We start from the raw sequence: 18,097 nt of genomic DNA, 5'->3' as shown, positions 1-18,097 counted from the left end.
AGAGGTTTGATTCCAAGAGTTGTAATGTTTCACCCATCAAAGTTATTTTTGAATTTTTGATAGCCTTTTCTTTTAACCCCACATAAAAACCCATATTGATGTCCAAAAAAGACCTCCCAATCAGTATCCGAGAAGTGCCAAATCATGCAAACGGAAATCGGGAACAACACTCTGATCCCCAGCAAAGAAGAGGATCATAAACTGGAAATGAATTGATGGCCGAAAGAATCCCCAGCAGAGAGAGTTATATCGGCAACACTCCAATCCCCAGCTGAAAAATGAAATAAAATGAGAGAGTCTTATCGGTGAAAACCTTCACATGCACCATAAGGCGACAGGAGTTGAGAGAAACGAGAGAGTCTTATTAGTGAAAATCCCTCGAAGGGCACTATGAGGCGACAAGGCAAGATTGACGGAAAGGGTCCGCATTTGGCAAAGAGTTGAGTGTTTGATTATCCCCAGCAAGATGAGGCCGTCCGAAAGATTGATTCATACGAATAGACTGGGTTGATTAATCCGGAATGCACGACATGATCGCAGGGATTGGTTGTATTTCAGATAAGTTCTTTTCTTTCTTTTTCCCCAGCATTTGTTTAGAAAGACTTTTTCTTTTTCTATTCTTTTTTTGAAATCATCATTTTTTTCATTTCTTGGTTTAAAGACTTTACCTCCCCAACAATTTGTTTTTGAAAAGGATTTTCTGAGCTTACTACCAGTTGCCAAAATGGTGCAAAGCAAAAATACGAATAGGACAGGCCAAAGATAAGGTGACAAAGTAAAGAGAATGTTGGTCGCAAGACCAAATGATGAATGGTTCTAGATCCCAAAGGGACCAAATTTCCAGGGGGAGTTGGAGAAAAACAGAAAAGCAACAGTTAAAAGGTTATGAGGATCCCCGGCAGATTTGCGAGATACAGGAATAACTCTGACAGATTCTCGACCAAGTTCCGCAATGGTTGGACAACACAGAGCGGGGAAGGAAGATAAAGAAAAACCATCCCCCAAAAGGAATATCATCCTCAGCAAATAATATCATCACCAGCAAGTTTTGTAGCAAAGCAGAGAAAGGAAAAGGGAAAACCATCCCCAGCAGAAGTGGCACGGCCACTCACCATGTTTTAAACTAACAAATTTCTCTTTGATTTTAAGCAGGGAAAGGAAATATTATTGATAGCAGGAAGACAGGGTCACAAAGAAGATTATTAAACTGGGGCAGAAAATTTTCTCTCATTACGAATTTTTTTTTTTTGAAAGCAGATAGTCATTTGGGAAAGAGAGAAGATAACACCAGTTTTAAAGGAAATAAAATCCCAAGAAGTATACAAGAAGGGAGATACAAGTTTTAAAAGAAAAGCAATCTTGGAAGAAGCAAGATAACCCGAAGTTATGACCTTTGGATCAATATCATCCCCACCATTGTTAAACGGAGGAAGATGATTCCACAGCAATGTTACTCCCGGCAAGTTTCAGGGAAGTGAAAGCACCAACTTTAAAGGAAATAGTCTTTGAAGAAGGAAAATGACGCATTGGTGAAATAAAATATCGGTGTTATTCCCAGCAGTTTTCAGAGGAACAAAACACCAGTTTGGAAAGAAGCAATTGAAGAAGTCAGGAGCCCGCCTGGAGAATGGAGGTGTTATTTTTAAGGAATTGAAGAAGTCAGGAGCCCGCTTGGAGAATGGAGGCTGAATTATTTTGAGGAAGTTGTTGAAGTCAGGAGCCCGCCTGGAGAATGGAGGTGTTATTTTTAAGGAATTGAAGAAGTCAGGAGCCCTCCTGGAGAATGGAGGTGTTATTTTTTAAGGAATTGAAGGAGTCAGGAGCCCGCCTGGAGAATGGAGGTGTTATTTTTAAGTTGTTATTGAAGTCAGGAGCCCGCCTGGAGAATGGAGGATGAACTATTTTCAAAGTTGTTGAAGTCAGGAGCCCACCTGGAGAATGGAGGTGTTACATTTAAAAGGTTGGAAAAGTCAGGAGCCCGCCTGGAGAATGAAGGTGTTACATTTAAAAGGTTGAAGAAGTCAGGAGCCCGCCCGTAGAATGGAGGTTGTTAAATGTTAAGTTGGAGAAGTCAGGAGCCCGCCTGTAGAACGGAGGTTGTTTATTTTAAGATGGAGAAGTCAGGAGCCCGCCTGTAGAATGAAGGTTGTTATATTTTTAAGTTGAAGAGGTCAGGACCCCGCCGGTAGAATGGAGGTTGGGTCATCTTTCAAAAGTCAAGAGTCAGGAACCCGCCTGCAGAATAGAGGAATACATTTCAAGATCAAATCAGAAGTCAGTAATAAGGAGGATTACAACGAAAATACCCAGCATAACAAGCTTTAATGTAGGAAGCAGTGTCCCCAGCAGACAGAGCGGAATAATAAAACTTGTGTTCAGAAAGGCAAAAGGCCAGTGTCATCCCCAGCAGTTTTCGAAAGAAAAGCACCAGAGGAAACACAAGCCGACAAGAGACACAAGAGCATGGCTGAAGATCTAGATAAGATTTTGTAATTCATAGACTATAGTTTAGTCTAGCTTCTTGTTTTCTTTCAGCATGGTGTAATAAGGAGGTCGGCAAGCAGTAATAACAGCATGCAACAGCAGTAACATTGCAGTCTCATGGTAGTCCCAGCTACCAAAACATCACGAACTACATTAACCTGATTCCCTTTTAGCCAGGGATATGTAGGAAACCTTTGAAGCAAAGGTTCGGTTAAATCTTTTTCAAAAAAATACTTCACACGGAGTACTCGGATGGGAAAAAAGCGCTCACTTTATCTTTGCACGAAAAACTCTTCGTGTTTTCGGACAAAGAGGGGCAGTTGTAAGCACGTGATTTTTGCCCTATGAGAGAATTACTCCCAAAAAAATTCAAAATAAAACAATTTTCCTTTGTGTACAATTTTGAGAATTTTCGTGGCATTTTTCAATAATTATTTGTATTTGGCCATGCATGTTTATTTGTTAAATTAATAAAAAATACAAAAATATGTTGCATTTGCATTTAGGATTTAGGTGTGCAATTATGAGTAATTAAGTTTGTTTTACAAGAATGAAAATTACAAAAATTAAGCATCTTTTGCATTTTTAGCATTTAATGTCTGATTTTATTTCTATTTGATGTTTAATTTTGGGTGATAATTATTATTAGGAGTTAATTAGTATTTTAAGATAATTTTGGTTTTTATAATTTAATTTTAGCATTTTAGTTTTATTAATAAGTAAAAGAAAAGAGAACAAAAAATAGAAGAAAATCGGAATTGGGCCTCCTCTTCAATTCTAAATATAGGCCCAAAACACCTCCACCCAACCCAAAACCCCATCGGGTCGACCCGACTCAGTCCGCCCCATAACCCAAACTAATCCCAACCCCCATTTTTCATTTTTGGATTACCCTAAAAAACGCTAAAAAATCATCCGCCCCCCCCCCCCCCATCTTTTTCTTCTCCAAGCAACCCCAAGCCCCCAACCATGGGTGCCCCGTCCTCATCTTCTTCTTCTTCACTTCTGCTCCAAACAACGACCCTCTCATGGCTGCCCCTTCCCCCCCCCCGCTGCGTCACCTCCTTCCTCACGCCGAACTCCATCTCCAGCCATATTCACAGAACCAATAAACCACCGTAAAACACCATTGCTACCCGTCTCCACCAGCTGCTATAACAGCAGCGACGAACACACACACACACAGTCGCCATGGCTGCTGCTTTTGCTACTTCGTCCTCTTCTGCATCTTCTTCGTCACGTCCAGCAGCTGCCTCGTCGTCCATCTTCCATGCAACCACGTCGAGCAACCAGCTCGTCCCCGTCTCCCTCCATCGTCGGCGTCCAGCTCCTAACAACCACCCCCCACTGCCCTCGACCACTCTGCCAAATGACCCCTCTACGTCCAGCCATAAAAACGAACCCCCTTACTGTTGTGTCGTCTTCTTCTTCGACGTCTTCACGTCGTTCGTCACCACCAAACGACCAACAGTCCGTCATTCTTCTTCGTCTCCCATTTCTTTGTTTCCATCGGCCTTTTTCATTTCCGGGCAGATTCGAGTGTCCGGCAAAGTTTCCGGGCAGATTTGGTTTCTGTCAAGTTCGTCACTGTCCAAATTTTCGGAGTTAGACATCTTCAGATTCAAAAACAAATTTACTTGGCTTTAAGGTTCATTTCTATCCCATCGTTCTTTCATTTTATCATGGAATATATGGGTTTATTTTTTGATAAAATCTTCGCATGAAGTATCCTACTGCATATTCGTAGAAATTATATGTGTGTACGTTTTGACGATTTTTTTTTGTTGTTTTTAGTTCAGTTTGTTTTCATTCATTTGTTCTTGTTTAGTTTTAATATAGAAGGGTGCTAGTTTAAACACTTGAGTCATTCATCTTTGTTGTTTAATTTAGATTTAATTCGTGTTCATTTTTGTTTGAAGTTCGTTTTTAATCCAGTGATTTAATGCGAGCTTATGTTTTGTTTTTTTTTTATTTTTTTGAGGTAGTTTGAATCATCCATCTTTGTTGTAACATTGTTGGATTTAATTTGAAGATCAATTGATTATTGAGTTTGGTAATTTGAATCCGTTTATTTGTTCTGTTTAAGTTTAATTTGAATTTGAGCTCAATGATTTGAATATACTTGTTTGTTATTTTTGTTGAATCTGAAAGTAGGTTTGTTGTTAAAAAATATTGTTCAGTCAAAATAATTCCAGTTGTTTCTTTGTTGTTCATCATTTAGTTTGAATTTGTTGATTGAATTTGATTAGGAATTGGTTATAGCTGTTGTATTTTGGTTAGAATTGATTAGGTGAATTGGTTATAGCTGATGGGGGTAGAATGGTAAATCGCAGTATTTTCAGGGGTAGAATGGTAATTTTAGTAATTTCAGAGGGGTATTTTTGGAATTAAAAATTTGAACAATTATTTAATCTGAGTGTTCCGTCCACTAGGTACTAATAATAAAAAATTAATACTTTTTTTAATACGTAGTGGGGGACAAGACATAATGGTGGGGAATAATGCATTTGTTTAATCAATAATGGGGGACAAGACATAATGATGGGGAATAATGCATTTGTTTAATCAATCATGGGGAACAAGACATAGTAGGATTATGGGGATCAAGAAAAGTTGATTAAATAAATAATAATTGCATTTTTTATGTAGTAGTGGGTTTGGTAAGAGAAAGTGGATGGTTTTATTATTTGATTAATTGATTAAGGGGTCTGTTATGAGACATAAATAGAGCATACTTGGACAAAATGAAAGGAGGGGGAATTAGCTGAAAATAGAGAGAGAAAAAATTCGAAAATATTAAAAGATTTTTGGGGATTCGAACTTGAAGAGAGTTTAAAAGAAAGAATTTTCTGAACATTAAAGAGAATTAAGGGTTAAACATTAACTGGTCTTTCAATTTAAAAAAAAAAGGTCACTTTGTTTTTGCCCGTTGATTATTGTTGGTATTTCTGGATTTTCATGTGGTTTGTTCCTTGAGTTTGATTGGTTATTTGCTACTACTTCACTGGTTATTGCTCGATTTTATTTGGTTTTCAAATCTGTCACTGGGTGTTCCGTATGTTGGTTATCGCTGGTTATTGTTGTTGTTGCTGTGTTACATACTACTTTGATGACTTTCTTCTTCTTGTATTGGCAATACGAGGTACACAACTGTAATTTTGGCATTTTGTAAGCTGAAATGTGAAAGTATGAATACATATGAAGAATGGAGCTTTAAAATTTTAATTTAGCTTTTTCTTTGTTTCTTTTACTAATTGTATTTAGGCTATTTCATGTATTATTATTCTGTTAATTTATGTCGCTTTGCATAACTAGGCATCTTGTAGTGATGTATTAAATAATACTTTGCTTTAACTTGATTATTAGGTAGTATATATTTAAGCATGCTCATTACTGTCAAACTGTTTAATAATTGGAATAAGAGGAAAATAACATAAGTCGGTCTTTACTAAATCGGCTTGGCAAAACTAATTAAGTTCACTAGTTATGAAGGTTTTAATATTGTCAACATTAAGTTAATTGAAAACATGTAGCTAAATTTAGTTAAAGCATGAATTTAAATTAATTTCGCGAATTAGGCATTATGGCATGATTTGAGTTCAAACAAGGCGAGTTAATGTTAAATTTAATAAATTTAGAAATATGCATTAGTAATTAAGATTGATTCTAATTTTCAGTAGTTGTAAATAATTAATTTCAACAGTTCAAGGCATCTAACAATGTGAGTTTAATCTGGTTATGGGATAATTAGTTTCTTTTAAATATATTATTTAACGATTCCGTATTGTATTTATAATTTCAATTTTTAGTAATATTCCTTTCCGTTAACATTTGTCTTAACCTAGCATTTAATATGTTACGTTTTTTTTAAGCATGTAATTAATTAGGATTTTTTCTCTTTTATTTTAGAGACGAATTTAATAGAAATGTAGTCATTTTAAGATATCCATAAAATAAAGGAGGCGTGCTTCGTCAAAAATAAAATACAAAAATTGTGGGGCCCTCAATAATTATTTATTTAAAAGTACTTAGATTCCGGGACGGGCCGTTTAGCAAATTTCACGGCCCTACCAAAAAATAATAACAACACGTTAGTCTTTAGGCGCGTATTTAATAATGTTATTTTCCTATACTCGGGTGCACATTTATGTGACCCAAATCCAAATCTCAACGGAGTCGAAGTGTGTCGACGACCACGGGTACATTGATGGTGACGTGGTTCAAGATATATTTTCACAAAGTTGCAATTCTCGATAAAAAAAATAATAATAATAATAATAAAAAAAAAAGCGGTTAAAAGTTAAAATTCGCACATATATTCAACATGTATTATGTCAGATAGTCAAACCGAATATGACAGTTGAGCGACCGTGCTAGAACCACGGAACTCGGGAATGTCTAACACCTTCTCCCGAGTTAATAGAATTCCTTATCCGGATTTCTGGTACGCAGACTGTTAAACAGAGTCATTCTTTTCCTCGATTAGGGATTCAACCGGTGACTTGGGACACCATAAATCTCCCAAGTGGCGACTCTGAAATAAAGAAATAAATCCCGTTTCGATTGTCCTTTAATTGGAATAAACTCCCTTCCGCGTCTCTGTTGTGGGTGGCACGGGCGAAAAAGGAGGTGTGACAACTTCTATTCGAACAATTTTGAGCTTAGCAGCTAGCCTAGATCTTGAAGTGGAGCAGTTGGATGTGAAAACTGCATTTCTTCATGGAGATTTAGAAGAGGAGATTTATATGGAGCAGCCAGAAGGATTTGAAGTAGCTGGAAAGAAACACATGGTGTGCAAATTGAACAAGAGTCTTTATGGATTGAAACAAGCACCAAGGCAAGTGGTACATGAAGTTTGACTCATTCATGAAAAGTCAAACATACCTAAAGACCTATTCTGATCCATGTGTATACTTCAAAAGATTTTCTAAGAATAACTTTATTATATTGTTGTTGTATGTGGATGACATGTTAATTGTAGGAAAAGACAAGCGGTTGATAGTAAAGTTGAAGGGAGATCTATCCAAGTCATTTGATATGAAGGACTTGGGCCCTGCACAACAAATTCTAGGGATGAAGATAGTTCGAGAGCGAACAAGCATAAAGTTGTGGCTATCTCAGGAGAAGTACATTGAACGTATACTAGAACGCTTCAACATGAAAAGTGCTAAGCCAGTCAACACACCTCTTGCTGGTCATCTAAAGTTGAGCAAGAAGATGTGTCCTACAACAGTGGAGGAGAAAGGGTACATGGCTAAAGTTCCTTATTCTTCATCAGTCGGAAGCTTAATGTATGCAATGGTATGCACTAGACCTGATATTGCTCACGTAGTTGGTGTTGTCAGCAGGTTTCTTGAAAATCCTGGAAAGGAACATTGGGAAGCAGTCAAGTGGATACTCAGGTACCTGAGAGGTACCACGGGAGATTGTTTGTGCTTTGGAGGATCTGATCCAATCTTGAAGGGCTATACAGATGCTGATATGGCAGGTGACATTGACAACAGAAAATCCACTACTGGATATTTGTTTACATTTTCAGGGGGGCTATATCATGGCAGTCTAAGTTGCAGAAGTGTGTTGCACTTTCAACAACTGAAGCAGAGTACATTGTCGCTACAGAAACTGGCAAGGAGATGATATGGCTCAAACGGTTCCTTCAAGAGCTTGGATTGCATCAGAAGGAGTATGTCGTCTATTGTGACAGTCAAAGTGCAATAGACCTTAGCAAGAACTCTATGTAGCATGCAAGGACCAAACACATTGATGTGAGATATCATAGGATTCGAGAAATGGTAGATGATGAATCTCTAAAAGTCTTGAATATTCCTACAAGTGAGAATCTCGCAGATATGCTGACCAAGGTGGTACCAAGGAACAAGTTCAAGCTATGCAAAGAACTTGTCGGCATGCACTCAAACTAGAAGACAATGCTACCTCCTCTAGATGAATGAGACTGGAAGGGAAGATTGATGATGTCCATCTCATTGAAGAAGTATTAGGCATGTGCCTAATAAAAGTTTCTTTGGTTTGGTAGCCAACCTTGTTGACTTGGTTTGGTTTGGTAGTCAACCTTGTTGAATTAGTTTGGTTGGGTAGCCAATCTTGTTGACTTGGTTTGGTTTGATAGCCAACTTTGTTGAATTGTGAAAAGTGTGTGTAAATTGTCAAATATGGTAGGCTTTAGAGAGTGAAACTTTGGCTATAAAAGGAGAGCTTCAACTCTCATTTCCACACACCAACAAAGAGAGAAAGAAAGAGTGAGGTTTCACAGACAGGGTATAAGAAAATAGTTTGTGAGGAAAATAGAGAGTGAGCGATATTGTAGTGAGGTGGGAATATCAAAAGAGGGTTATTTCTTTTGAGTGTTGTAGTGGTCTTTGGAGTATTTTACTCGGACCTACAAAGTATAAAATTCCTTACTATAGTGATATCAGTTGCTCCTCTCGGGGCCGTGGTTTTTTCCCTTATTAAAAGGGTTTTCCACGTAAAAATCTTGGTGTCGTTGTTACTCTTTTATTCTTGTTAATTACCGTATCTCGATGCTACATTATTATTCCGTTTTTATTATTGTGAATATTATTTCTGTGGGGGTTTATTCCCAACAGTTACTACTTTCTTTTTCATGGTTTCTATACTATTGTATTTCCTTTTTAATATTACTGTAATTATATTTTTCTTAAGTTGAGGATCCATCAAAAACATCATCTTGCACAAAATAGGGGAAAGGACTCTGCATTTTCACAATAGAAAGATGTCTATGAAACTATGCCACCCTTTGCTTGGAAAGTTGGATCTTCAGTTTCTTTCTTTTCATAAGTTTTGCCCTTTGCACTTATTTGAAAATGACAAGAAAGATTTGAATCTGATAAACAAAAGAAAATAACATTTCCAACCCTGGTTTCGAATTGGTTTTATTGTTTAGAAAGAAAAAAAGAAATGAAAGTCAAAGTTAAGAGTGACATATAAAGATAAAATATGTACCTTTCCCTTGAATTTTACATTGAATGCATAACTCGTAATCTTATCCTTCTTGTTTTTTTAATTCAACATCCTTCTCGTTTACTTATCCTAACTTCATGGCTAGCACTTGGTGGAATAGCACGAACTAGCCAGTTTTCGGACTAATAATTGAAAAATGATCAGTATTTATAAAGTCGTTAAAAAATAGTCAATATTTGCTGCAACACAAAAAGTTACAGTATAATATACTGGAGATTGGTGCACCTATGTATGATCTTTCAACTTATTATGCTGGAACTCCAACACGCGGGAAGTTCCAGCATAATATACTGGAGATTGGAGTACTTGTGTATGAACTTCCAGACCGGTATTTTATACTACACTCCAATATATTATGCTGGAAGTCCAGTAAATTATACTAGTACTCCAGTATAATATACTGGAGTTCTAATATAATATACTAAACTCCAGTATCATATACTGGAATATTTTCCGGATTTTGAAGAGTATTTTCGTTTAGATTTATCTTTACATGAAAAGTGGCTAAATTTTAATTACTTTTGAAACTATGACTATTTTTTAATAACCACTTGTAAATTTGGCTATTTTTGAATTTCACCCCTAGAACTTGTCCTATTGCTAACTTTTAATCACATTTGATGAAGCACATTTTTATATTTTAAAACTCCTATATAATGTAAAATTAGACATGTAAACTGAAAATAAAACTTCAAAATTGGATACACATAAAACCAAAGGCACTATATGAAATCTTCAACAAAAAAAGAGAGGCTTAATATGCACTAAAATGATTTGTTTGGTGGAAACAAAGGTGAAATAAAACATTTACGCAAACGCTTTTAGTTCTTTTCTTCCCCCACCTTACTCTAATTAGCCGTCCACTCAATCGTTTAAATTAAAAATAGCTGGCAAATATATAATATACGTATAATTTATGTTGTCTATAATCATATATAATCAACAATAATCTATGTATATACAGTGGCGGGGCCACATGCACCCAAGGGGTGTCAACTGACCCCCATTCGTCGGAAAATTACATTGTTTAGCTCGGTAATTACATTTTAAAATATGTATATATACACACCCCTTGACTTCTTGGTGAGTTTATTTCTTTATATTTTGATTTCCCTTAATGAAAATCCTGGCTCCGTCATTGTGTATATATATATGACTAAAAAAGATAAACTATAAATATGACCGACTAATTGTGTAAATATCCCCGTGAACATACAACTTTGGGCTGTAGCTTGCCATTAGCCCAAAATGCAACAGGCCAACTTTCAGCCCAACACAAAAGCTAAGCTTTGCTTGGCCCACAATATTTTTTTTATATCTGATGACATCTTATCCAAATTCTCAATTAATTAATGAAATTACTCCACCTTGGGAGATTACTGCTGTATGAGAATGTGTGACTTTTAAGAGAATCCTTTAATATTGTATTTTCTTCTATTAACATAATGAACAACACTTCTTTTTCATACCGCTATTATTATTATTATTATTATTCTTGTACTTTCTTATTCTTATATTTTTATTACTACTTAGCTTATTATTGATCTTGTTTCAGTTATCTTATTATCTTGTTGTTGTTGTTACTATTTTTTTTTTAATGGTTTCTATACTACTGTATTTCGTTTTCAATACTACTGTAATTATATTTTTCTTAAGTCGATGATCCATCAAAAACAACATCTCTACTTGCACAAAATAGGGGAAAGGGGAAAGGACAAACCCAATATCTCTATTCTTTTTTATGTATATTTTCTTTTCCCTTTGATAACCCAAACAAAGAATTAAGGGTTCATATTTACTATTTCTTATATTTTAAATAATTTATATATATATTTGTTATGCGTAAAAAGTACTGAATTTATATGAACCATTAGTGTAACACTTCATTTGAGGAATAAATAAGAGTGGGGTAAAAATTGAAGAAAAAAAAAAACATAAAAGGCAAATGGGTAAAAATGGAAGTTTCTCCTTACTAACGGCGAAAATTTAATTCCTTACAAATTACTGTTGGTCGTTGGAATTAGCGGTAACTGTTTTATTTCAAAGTTCCGTACAAACCGCTTTCTTCTCGAGATAGTAAAACAGTTAGCGTTGCAGAAAATTTCTCTTTTAAAATTGTTTGCATTTCTCCACCACCATAAATCTCTCAAATTTCGAGTTTTTACCGTGTTTTTAGCTCACCCCATTTTTCTTTACAACCGCAAATATCATCTCCTCTTTCCCAAAATATCATCACATTAGCATCTCATTTTTCTTCTTTTCTTGTATTACCATACAAATTTTACAACCAAATTTCAAATACCATTGATACACAAAGGTGAGAAGGGTGATAATAATTCTTGGGAACAGAGGCAATAATTAAAAATAATTAATAATAATAAGTTTGTGGGGTTAAATTTTTTGACATAATGCTCTCAAGAATTAAGGGGAACCTTGGCGTAACTGGTAAAGTTGTTAACCAGGAGGTCACGGAATTGAGCCGCGGAAACAGCCTCCTGCAGAAATGGGTAAGGCTGCGTATAATAGACCATGTGGTCCGGCCCTTCCTCGAACCCGCGCATAGCCGGAGCTTAGTGCACCGGGTTGCGTTTTGCTCTCAAGAATTGGATATTTATGAGCTAAAGTACTCATTTTTAGATGCTTTTTTTGCTGAAGTTTTGTTTTCTTGAATTTTGACAGATAAGAAGATAACGAGGTTTTCGATCAAATTAAGCATATAAAGAGGGTAGGAGGTGTTTATAAGATAGTTAAGTTCCTCTCTTTTAAACATAAAGAGAGGGACCATATGAATTCACTGGTATAATCTGTTTGCTGTTCCTCTTCAAGTGCATTGAAAAAAAGAGTGCTGAAAAATGAGCTCGGTATATGGGGAAGAGGCATCTCAATGTGGTGATGATCAAGGATCAGGTGCACATGAAGAGAAGATCTTTGTTGCTGTTAGATTAAGGCCTTTGAATGAAAGGGAAATTGCGAATAACGATGTCTCGGATTGGGAATGCATCAATAACACCACAATTCTGTATAAAAATGCTCTGTCTGAACGTTCATTGTTTCCAACTGCTTGTGCATATGGTAAGTTTTTTCTCTTTCCGTCTTTCTTGAGCCGAGGGTCTATCAGAAACAGAAACAGTCTCTCTACCCTACCAGGGTAGGGGCAAGGTTTGTATACACACTACCCCTTAATAGACCTCACTTGTGAGACTTCAGAGGGTCTATTGTTGTTGTTGTTGTTGTCGTTTTTTATGTTTTTTATTCGAAAAGATTATTTCCTCTATGCATGAAAAAGGGTGTCAAGTAATCAAGATTTTACCCAATTTCATTGCAGCAATAGCATGAATAAATTAGGGCAAAATACAAAATTGGTTCATCGGCCAAAACTAATTTCATTCGCTGGCCAAAAAATGTATATAATATATACATTATATGTATATAATAGACATATATACAAAAAAATAGTACGTTTTATCGGCTATTGTTTTCAGAAGCGGCGAAAAATATACATTTCTCTAAATTTTATTGAATCCTCTAGCACCAGGAAAAGAAGTTAGCTAGGTGATTTTCTAAGAAATAGTCTTTTTGAGCTCTTTCTTGAAAATTTTCAAGTTTTTAACACTAAGCAAAGCATCTTAACCTGTATCTATCATGAGTTTTTTCGCAATAGTTTCTTCCAGTGCTATTCTTCTTCATATGTTTTCCTCCTTAAAATCGGTATATGCAATGGAACAGACAGAGTATTTAGTTCAGAATGCTCCACAAGGCAAGTGTATGAGGAGGCAGCCAAAGGAGTTGCTCTATCAGTTCTTAGTGGTTTTAATTGTAAGTACTAATCCTTGTTCACTGTCCATTTTCTGCCCTAAGTAATGTTGTTGCAGCAATAATTGGTGAAATGTTTTTGCAGCAAGTATTTTCGCGTATGGACAGACGAGCAGTGGAAAAACATATACCATGTCTGGAATCACTGAATATACATTAGCTGATATATATGATCATACAAGCAAGGTGTGTAGACTTTCCTATGCTCCTATGTAATACATTTAGAAACTATGTATGTCATTCACAGCGTCTAATTCTTAAGGTGCATTTTTCTTTTCAAAAATTTATAGAATGATGACCGAGAATTTACACTTAAATTCTCCGCAATGGAGATATACAATGAAGTTGTTAGAGACCTTCTAACCCCGGATGATACTCCACTTAGACTCCTCGATGATCCAGAGGTAAATACTACTATATGTTTTAAGCATGATCAACTTTTGTCTTATTCACAGACGATATTATGCAAGAAATTGTACTCTTTGTTTTGCAGAGAGGGACTGTAGTTGAAAAACTTACAGAGGTAACATTGAAGGACTGGAACCATCTAAAGGAGCTGTTGTCGGTATGTGAAGGTAAAAAGACTGAGACTGCATATTGGTAGTGTTCCTGCAAAAAAGATTACATATAATATAACTTAAAATTTCATTTCACTGAGTCGTCGTTGTTATTGTTGTATAACTTAAGCTTTCACCATTCTTGTAGCTCAAAGGAAAATAGGAGAAACTGCTCTAAATGAAATGAGCTCAAGATCTCACCAGATTCTACGTTTGGTAAGTTTAATGGTTACACGATTGGTCACGTATCATAACACAAGGAGATATATTATTTTCTTGACTTGGCCAACAAATGATCTTATTGCAGACAGTTGAAAGTACCGCTAAGAAATTTGTTGGCTTTCAAAATTCAAGTACTCTGACTTCTGCTGTGGTAAGGAAAATTACCTCTGACATTAGTTCCTATTAAAATGAGCGACGGACAATATTTTGTTTTTCCTTTCCTGCAGAATTTTGTTGATCTTGCTGGAAGTGAGCGTGCTTCTCAAACCTTATCGGCAAATGTCAGATTGAAAGAAGGCAGCCACATCAATCGCAGTTTGCTAACTCTTGGAACTGTTATTCGCAAATTAAGGTTGACATGTAACTACAGTTTCCTAGTTAAAGCTTCAGATAAATTTGCTGTTCATTAACTTAAGTCTTATATGTGGATCAGCAAAAAAGGAAATGGACACATACCTTTCAGAGACTCGAAGCTGACACGTATACTACAGAATTCCTTGGGAGGCAATGCGAGAACTGCCATCATTTGCACCATGAGTCCTGCACATAGCCACGTTGAGCAATCGAGGAACACTTTATTGTTTGCAACCTGCGCCAAGAACGTCATTACTAATGCTAAAGTCAATGTGGTAATGTCAGAGAAGGCACTAGTGAAACAATTACGAAAAGAACTAGCTAGATTGGAGGCTGAGCTGAGGAATTTATCGGCGCTTGCTGCTTCAGGTGGATCTGCAGAAGCATTGAAAGAAAAGGAAGCTCTGATAGAAAAGGTAGTATATATTTATCTAACTTCAATTGGTTGAACTTCGAACTACATATAGCGTCTTCAGTTCAAGACAAGACATCTATAACCTTGTCCTATTTGTATGATGATGCAGATGAGCAGAGAAATAAGGGAGTTAACCGAGCAGCGGGATCTTGCTCAATCTCGTGTTAATATGACAAGTTCAGGGTCATGGGTATGTAGTTCGTCTTGAAATAAGGTCATAAACTATTCAATACATAATACTACATCAAAAGGAACTTAATCGGTTTCTCTTTCTCCTGTAGACTGAACTGAGTAGTGTGTCATCTCCTGATAAAGTCCAATGGATGGATGACTATGCAGCATCAGAAGTATCAGAATGTGTATATCCTTTTCGTCCTGACGGATACGAAGGCCTTAATAATTCTAACAAGCTAAGCGAACAGATTCCTGACCCTCCAGAAGATCAGTTTCTCTGCGATGACACCTCACCGAGGCTGTTTATTGAGAAGTATTTTGGACCAGATCCATGTAAAGGATGGGAAAACATTGCTCAAAGAACTGTTCCAAATTTGGAAGATAACTGCAAGGAAGTTCAATGTGTTGAAGTGGATTCTAACACGAACAATACAAGCTCTGATAAACATACATCACCTCGAAAGGGAGATCAGGAATCAGGTTCCATTGACATAGACCACAATCTGGCTGGCGAACAATCTTCTTCTTCCGACACAGATTCTTCTGACTCAAATAACTTACCTAGGAGCAGAAGCAGTGAAGCAATAATCGTTAACGTGCCAGTAGTAAAAGGGTCTGAACTAGCAAAAGAAAATGGGGGCATATTAAGCGAGTCTGAGAAAGAGTTATGTACAATAAAGAATGATCTTGAGGAGAAGCCTTCTCAGCCGGAGGTTGCTGCTGATAGTGTTAAGGTGTTATCAAAAGAACAAAACCATTGTTTTACGATTGAAGTAAAGCTCAAAATGAAAGGTGATGATAGTGAGAAGATTTCTGCTGAGGAACTCAAAAAATCAGGTGAAGATATTGAAAAAATTTGTACCGAGGCTGAGGTTGCCAAATCTGTGCCTGAAAAGCAATCAGGTGATAATTTGGTGAGTATCTAACTTGCTGCTTGAGCATAATATCTAGAATTGCACATCCTCCTTGAAACAAAGAGCCTTAAAACTTCTCCTGATATAATTCTTGATCAATACATACATACAACAATAACAACAGCGCCTCAGTCCCAAACGAGTTGGGTCGGTGATATGAATCTTAATTTTTTCATTAAGCTCATGTCATATCATCAACATTACCAAAATGTAATAAAAGTGAACCTGAAAAATAAGATAAATATACAAATATAAATAATAGTAATAATAATAAGAAATAACAGTAATAATATTATAAGGATTCATCATGAATTAGCAAGTTGTATCATGGCTGACAGCCTACCGCAACCCCCCTCCTTTATTCGGGATTGGGACCGGCAATGTGAGCAAGCTCACACAGGCAGAGTTTTCTTGATCAATACATACTTCAGTAAATTTGTTAGAAATCATAAGAACAATTTAGGATCTGTCTGCGAACAGGTTGGCTTAATTCTTTCAACATAAATCTCGCATTTTCACTTACTATAGAATTTATAATTCTTGCTAGGTCCAGGATAATGAGCCAATCTCCAAGGAATTGGGGAACTTTATAGGTGATTCCGTGAATTCAGAAAACGAATCGGAGCTATCTCCTTCCAGACAATCGACGGAATTTGAAAAACAAAGGCAAGAGATAATAGAACTATGGGATGCATGCAATGTGCCCCTAGTTCACAGAACATACTTTTTCCTACTATTCAAAGGAGATCCAACTGACTCAGTTTACATGGAGGTGGAGCTAAGAAGACTTACCTATTTGAAGAATGCATTCTCTTTGGGAGCTAAAGTTGTGAAAGATGGTCAAATTTTCTCACAGGCAGCAAGGTACTCATTATACCTTTTTATTTCCTGCAGTTTTTGGAGATTTCTTGCATGGGCTGCTGTGTCTTGAGTTCTTGTTCCAATTTCACAAGCAAGGAGACAAGACAAGCTGTAGGATAATCACTCATTTAATATAGGGAAAGCGGTCAAAAATACTCTTCTACTATTCGAAATATCTTAATTTTACTCTCCATTATACTTTAGGGTCATTCATACCCTTCCATTAGCAAATCGTCTCGTATTTGCCCTTGACGATAACGGAGATACAACTTGAAGTATAACTGAGGATAATTTTAAACCACAGTCAGAAATACAGAGGTAAACGTGGACCTTTTTCCTGAAGTATTTGATATGTGGAGTCCATTTAGTCCACGCTGTAGCTCCATTAAAGTCAAGGGCAAATACGAGACAATTTGCTAACCACAAGGATATGAATGACCCTAAAGTATAACGGAGAGTAAAATTCAAATATTTCGTATAGTAGAAGGATAAATTTGGACGTTTTCCCTTTAATTTAACAACCATGTAAACTTCTTCTATCTGAAAGAGATAAAAATTGATGCAAATGTATTCTTATCCTTTGAACAGTTTAAATGCTCTGAATCGCGAGAGGGAGATGTTGAGCAAGCTGCTTCTTAAGAAGTTTCACTCAAAGGAGAGAGACAACTTATACCAGAAATGGGGCATTGATCTAAAAACTAAAAAGAGAAGACTCCAACTGTGCCATAAGTTATGGAAAGATACCAAAGACATGGATCACATTAAGGAGAGTGCAGCACTTATCTCAAAATTAGTTGGATTCGAAGCACAGAACGAAGTTCCAAAAGAGATGTTTGAACTTAACTTCTCACCAGGGCCAAAAAATCTCAGGTCTTTCAGCTGGAAACCAAGAAAGCCTATGTGATCAAAAGCAAAGATTTTAAGGATTATTTGAAGCATTGTAGTAGCTTCAAGATGAATTGACCCCTCAATTCATGTACATTTTAGAAGTTTAACCTCCCTATAGTATCTAAATATACACAAAAGGTGTCCCATCTGTATACTTAATTAACCCTCCCCCTACTCGTTATCGAGCTTTATTAATGTACATTATGTAAATTCAATCCACAACCTCGAGATCTCAAGTTCAGACAGTCATCCTTGTATGTAGATATAAGTGGAAGATATATATTGCAGCTTATATGTAAAATAAGGAACTCAAAATCATTGGGACAGTATAGGAGAATTGTCTTCAAAAGACATCTTATCTGCAGTTTTTTGTTTTGGTTGGAATATAAACCCACGTAACCTTCTTTTCTCTTCTC

General features: G+C 36.3%; 1 protein-coding gene across 3 annotated transcripts; it reads left to right on the top strand.

Annotated features, from left to right (window-relative positions):
* The first annotated feature begins 11,668 nt into the window (after positions 1 to 11,668).
* Positions 11,669 to 18,095, top strand: LOC107810672 (kinesin-like protein KIN-7E). Of its 3 annotated transcripts, none has more exons than XM_016635474.2 (14): positions 11,669 to 11,800; positions 12,163 to 12,555; positions 13,210 to 13,299; positions 13,382 to 13,482; positions 13,587 to 13,700; positions 13,790 to 13,871; positions 14,002 to 14,069; positions 14,161 to 14,226; positions 14,303 to 14,427; positions 14,509 to 14,845; positions 14,954 to 15,034; positions 15,126 to 15,932; positions 16,486 to 16,796; positions 17,382 to 18,095. In XM_016635474.2, the coding sequence occupies exons 2-14, from the start codon at positions 12,336 to 12,338 to the stop codon at positions 17,695 to 17,697; spliced, it is 2,718 nt and encodes a 905-aa protein (XP_016490960.2). In that variant the 5' UTR covers positions 11,669 to 11,800; positions 12,163 to 12,335; the 3' UTR covers positions 17,698 to 18,095. The 3 variants fall into 3 exon arrangements, with proteins under 3 accessions (XP_016490960.2, XP_075082214.1, XP_075082215.1); XM_075226113.1 differs by having other exon boundaries at positions 11,670 to 11,800; positions 16,480 to 16,796; XM_075226114.1 differs by lacking the exon at positions 11,669 to 11,800 and adding an exon at positions 11,897 to 11,990 and having other exon boundaries at positions 16,480 to 16,796.
* Positions 18,096 to 18,097: the final 2 nt, after the last annotated feature.

The sequence above is a fragment of the Nicotiana tabacum genome, chromosome 12, assembly GCF_000715075.1.
Source record: "Nicotiana tabacum cultivar K326 chromosome 12, ASM71507v2, whole genome shotgun sequence".
In the NCBI taxonomy this organism is placed as follows: Eukaryota; Viridiplantae; Streptophyta; class Magnoliopsida; order Solanales; family Solanaceae; genus Nicotiana; species Nicotiana tabacum.
Note: the sequence above shows the minus strand (reverse complement) of the source record. Positions and strands in the feature narration are given on the sequence as shown.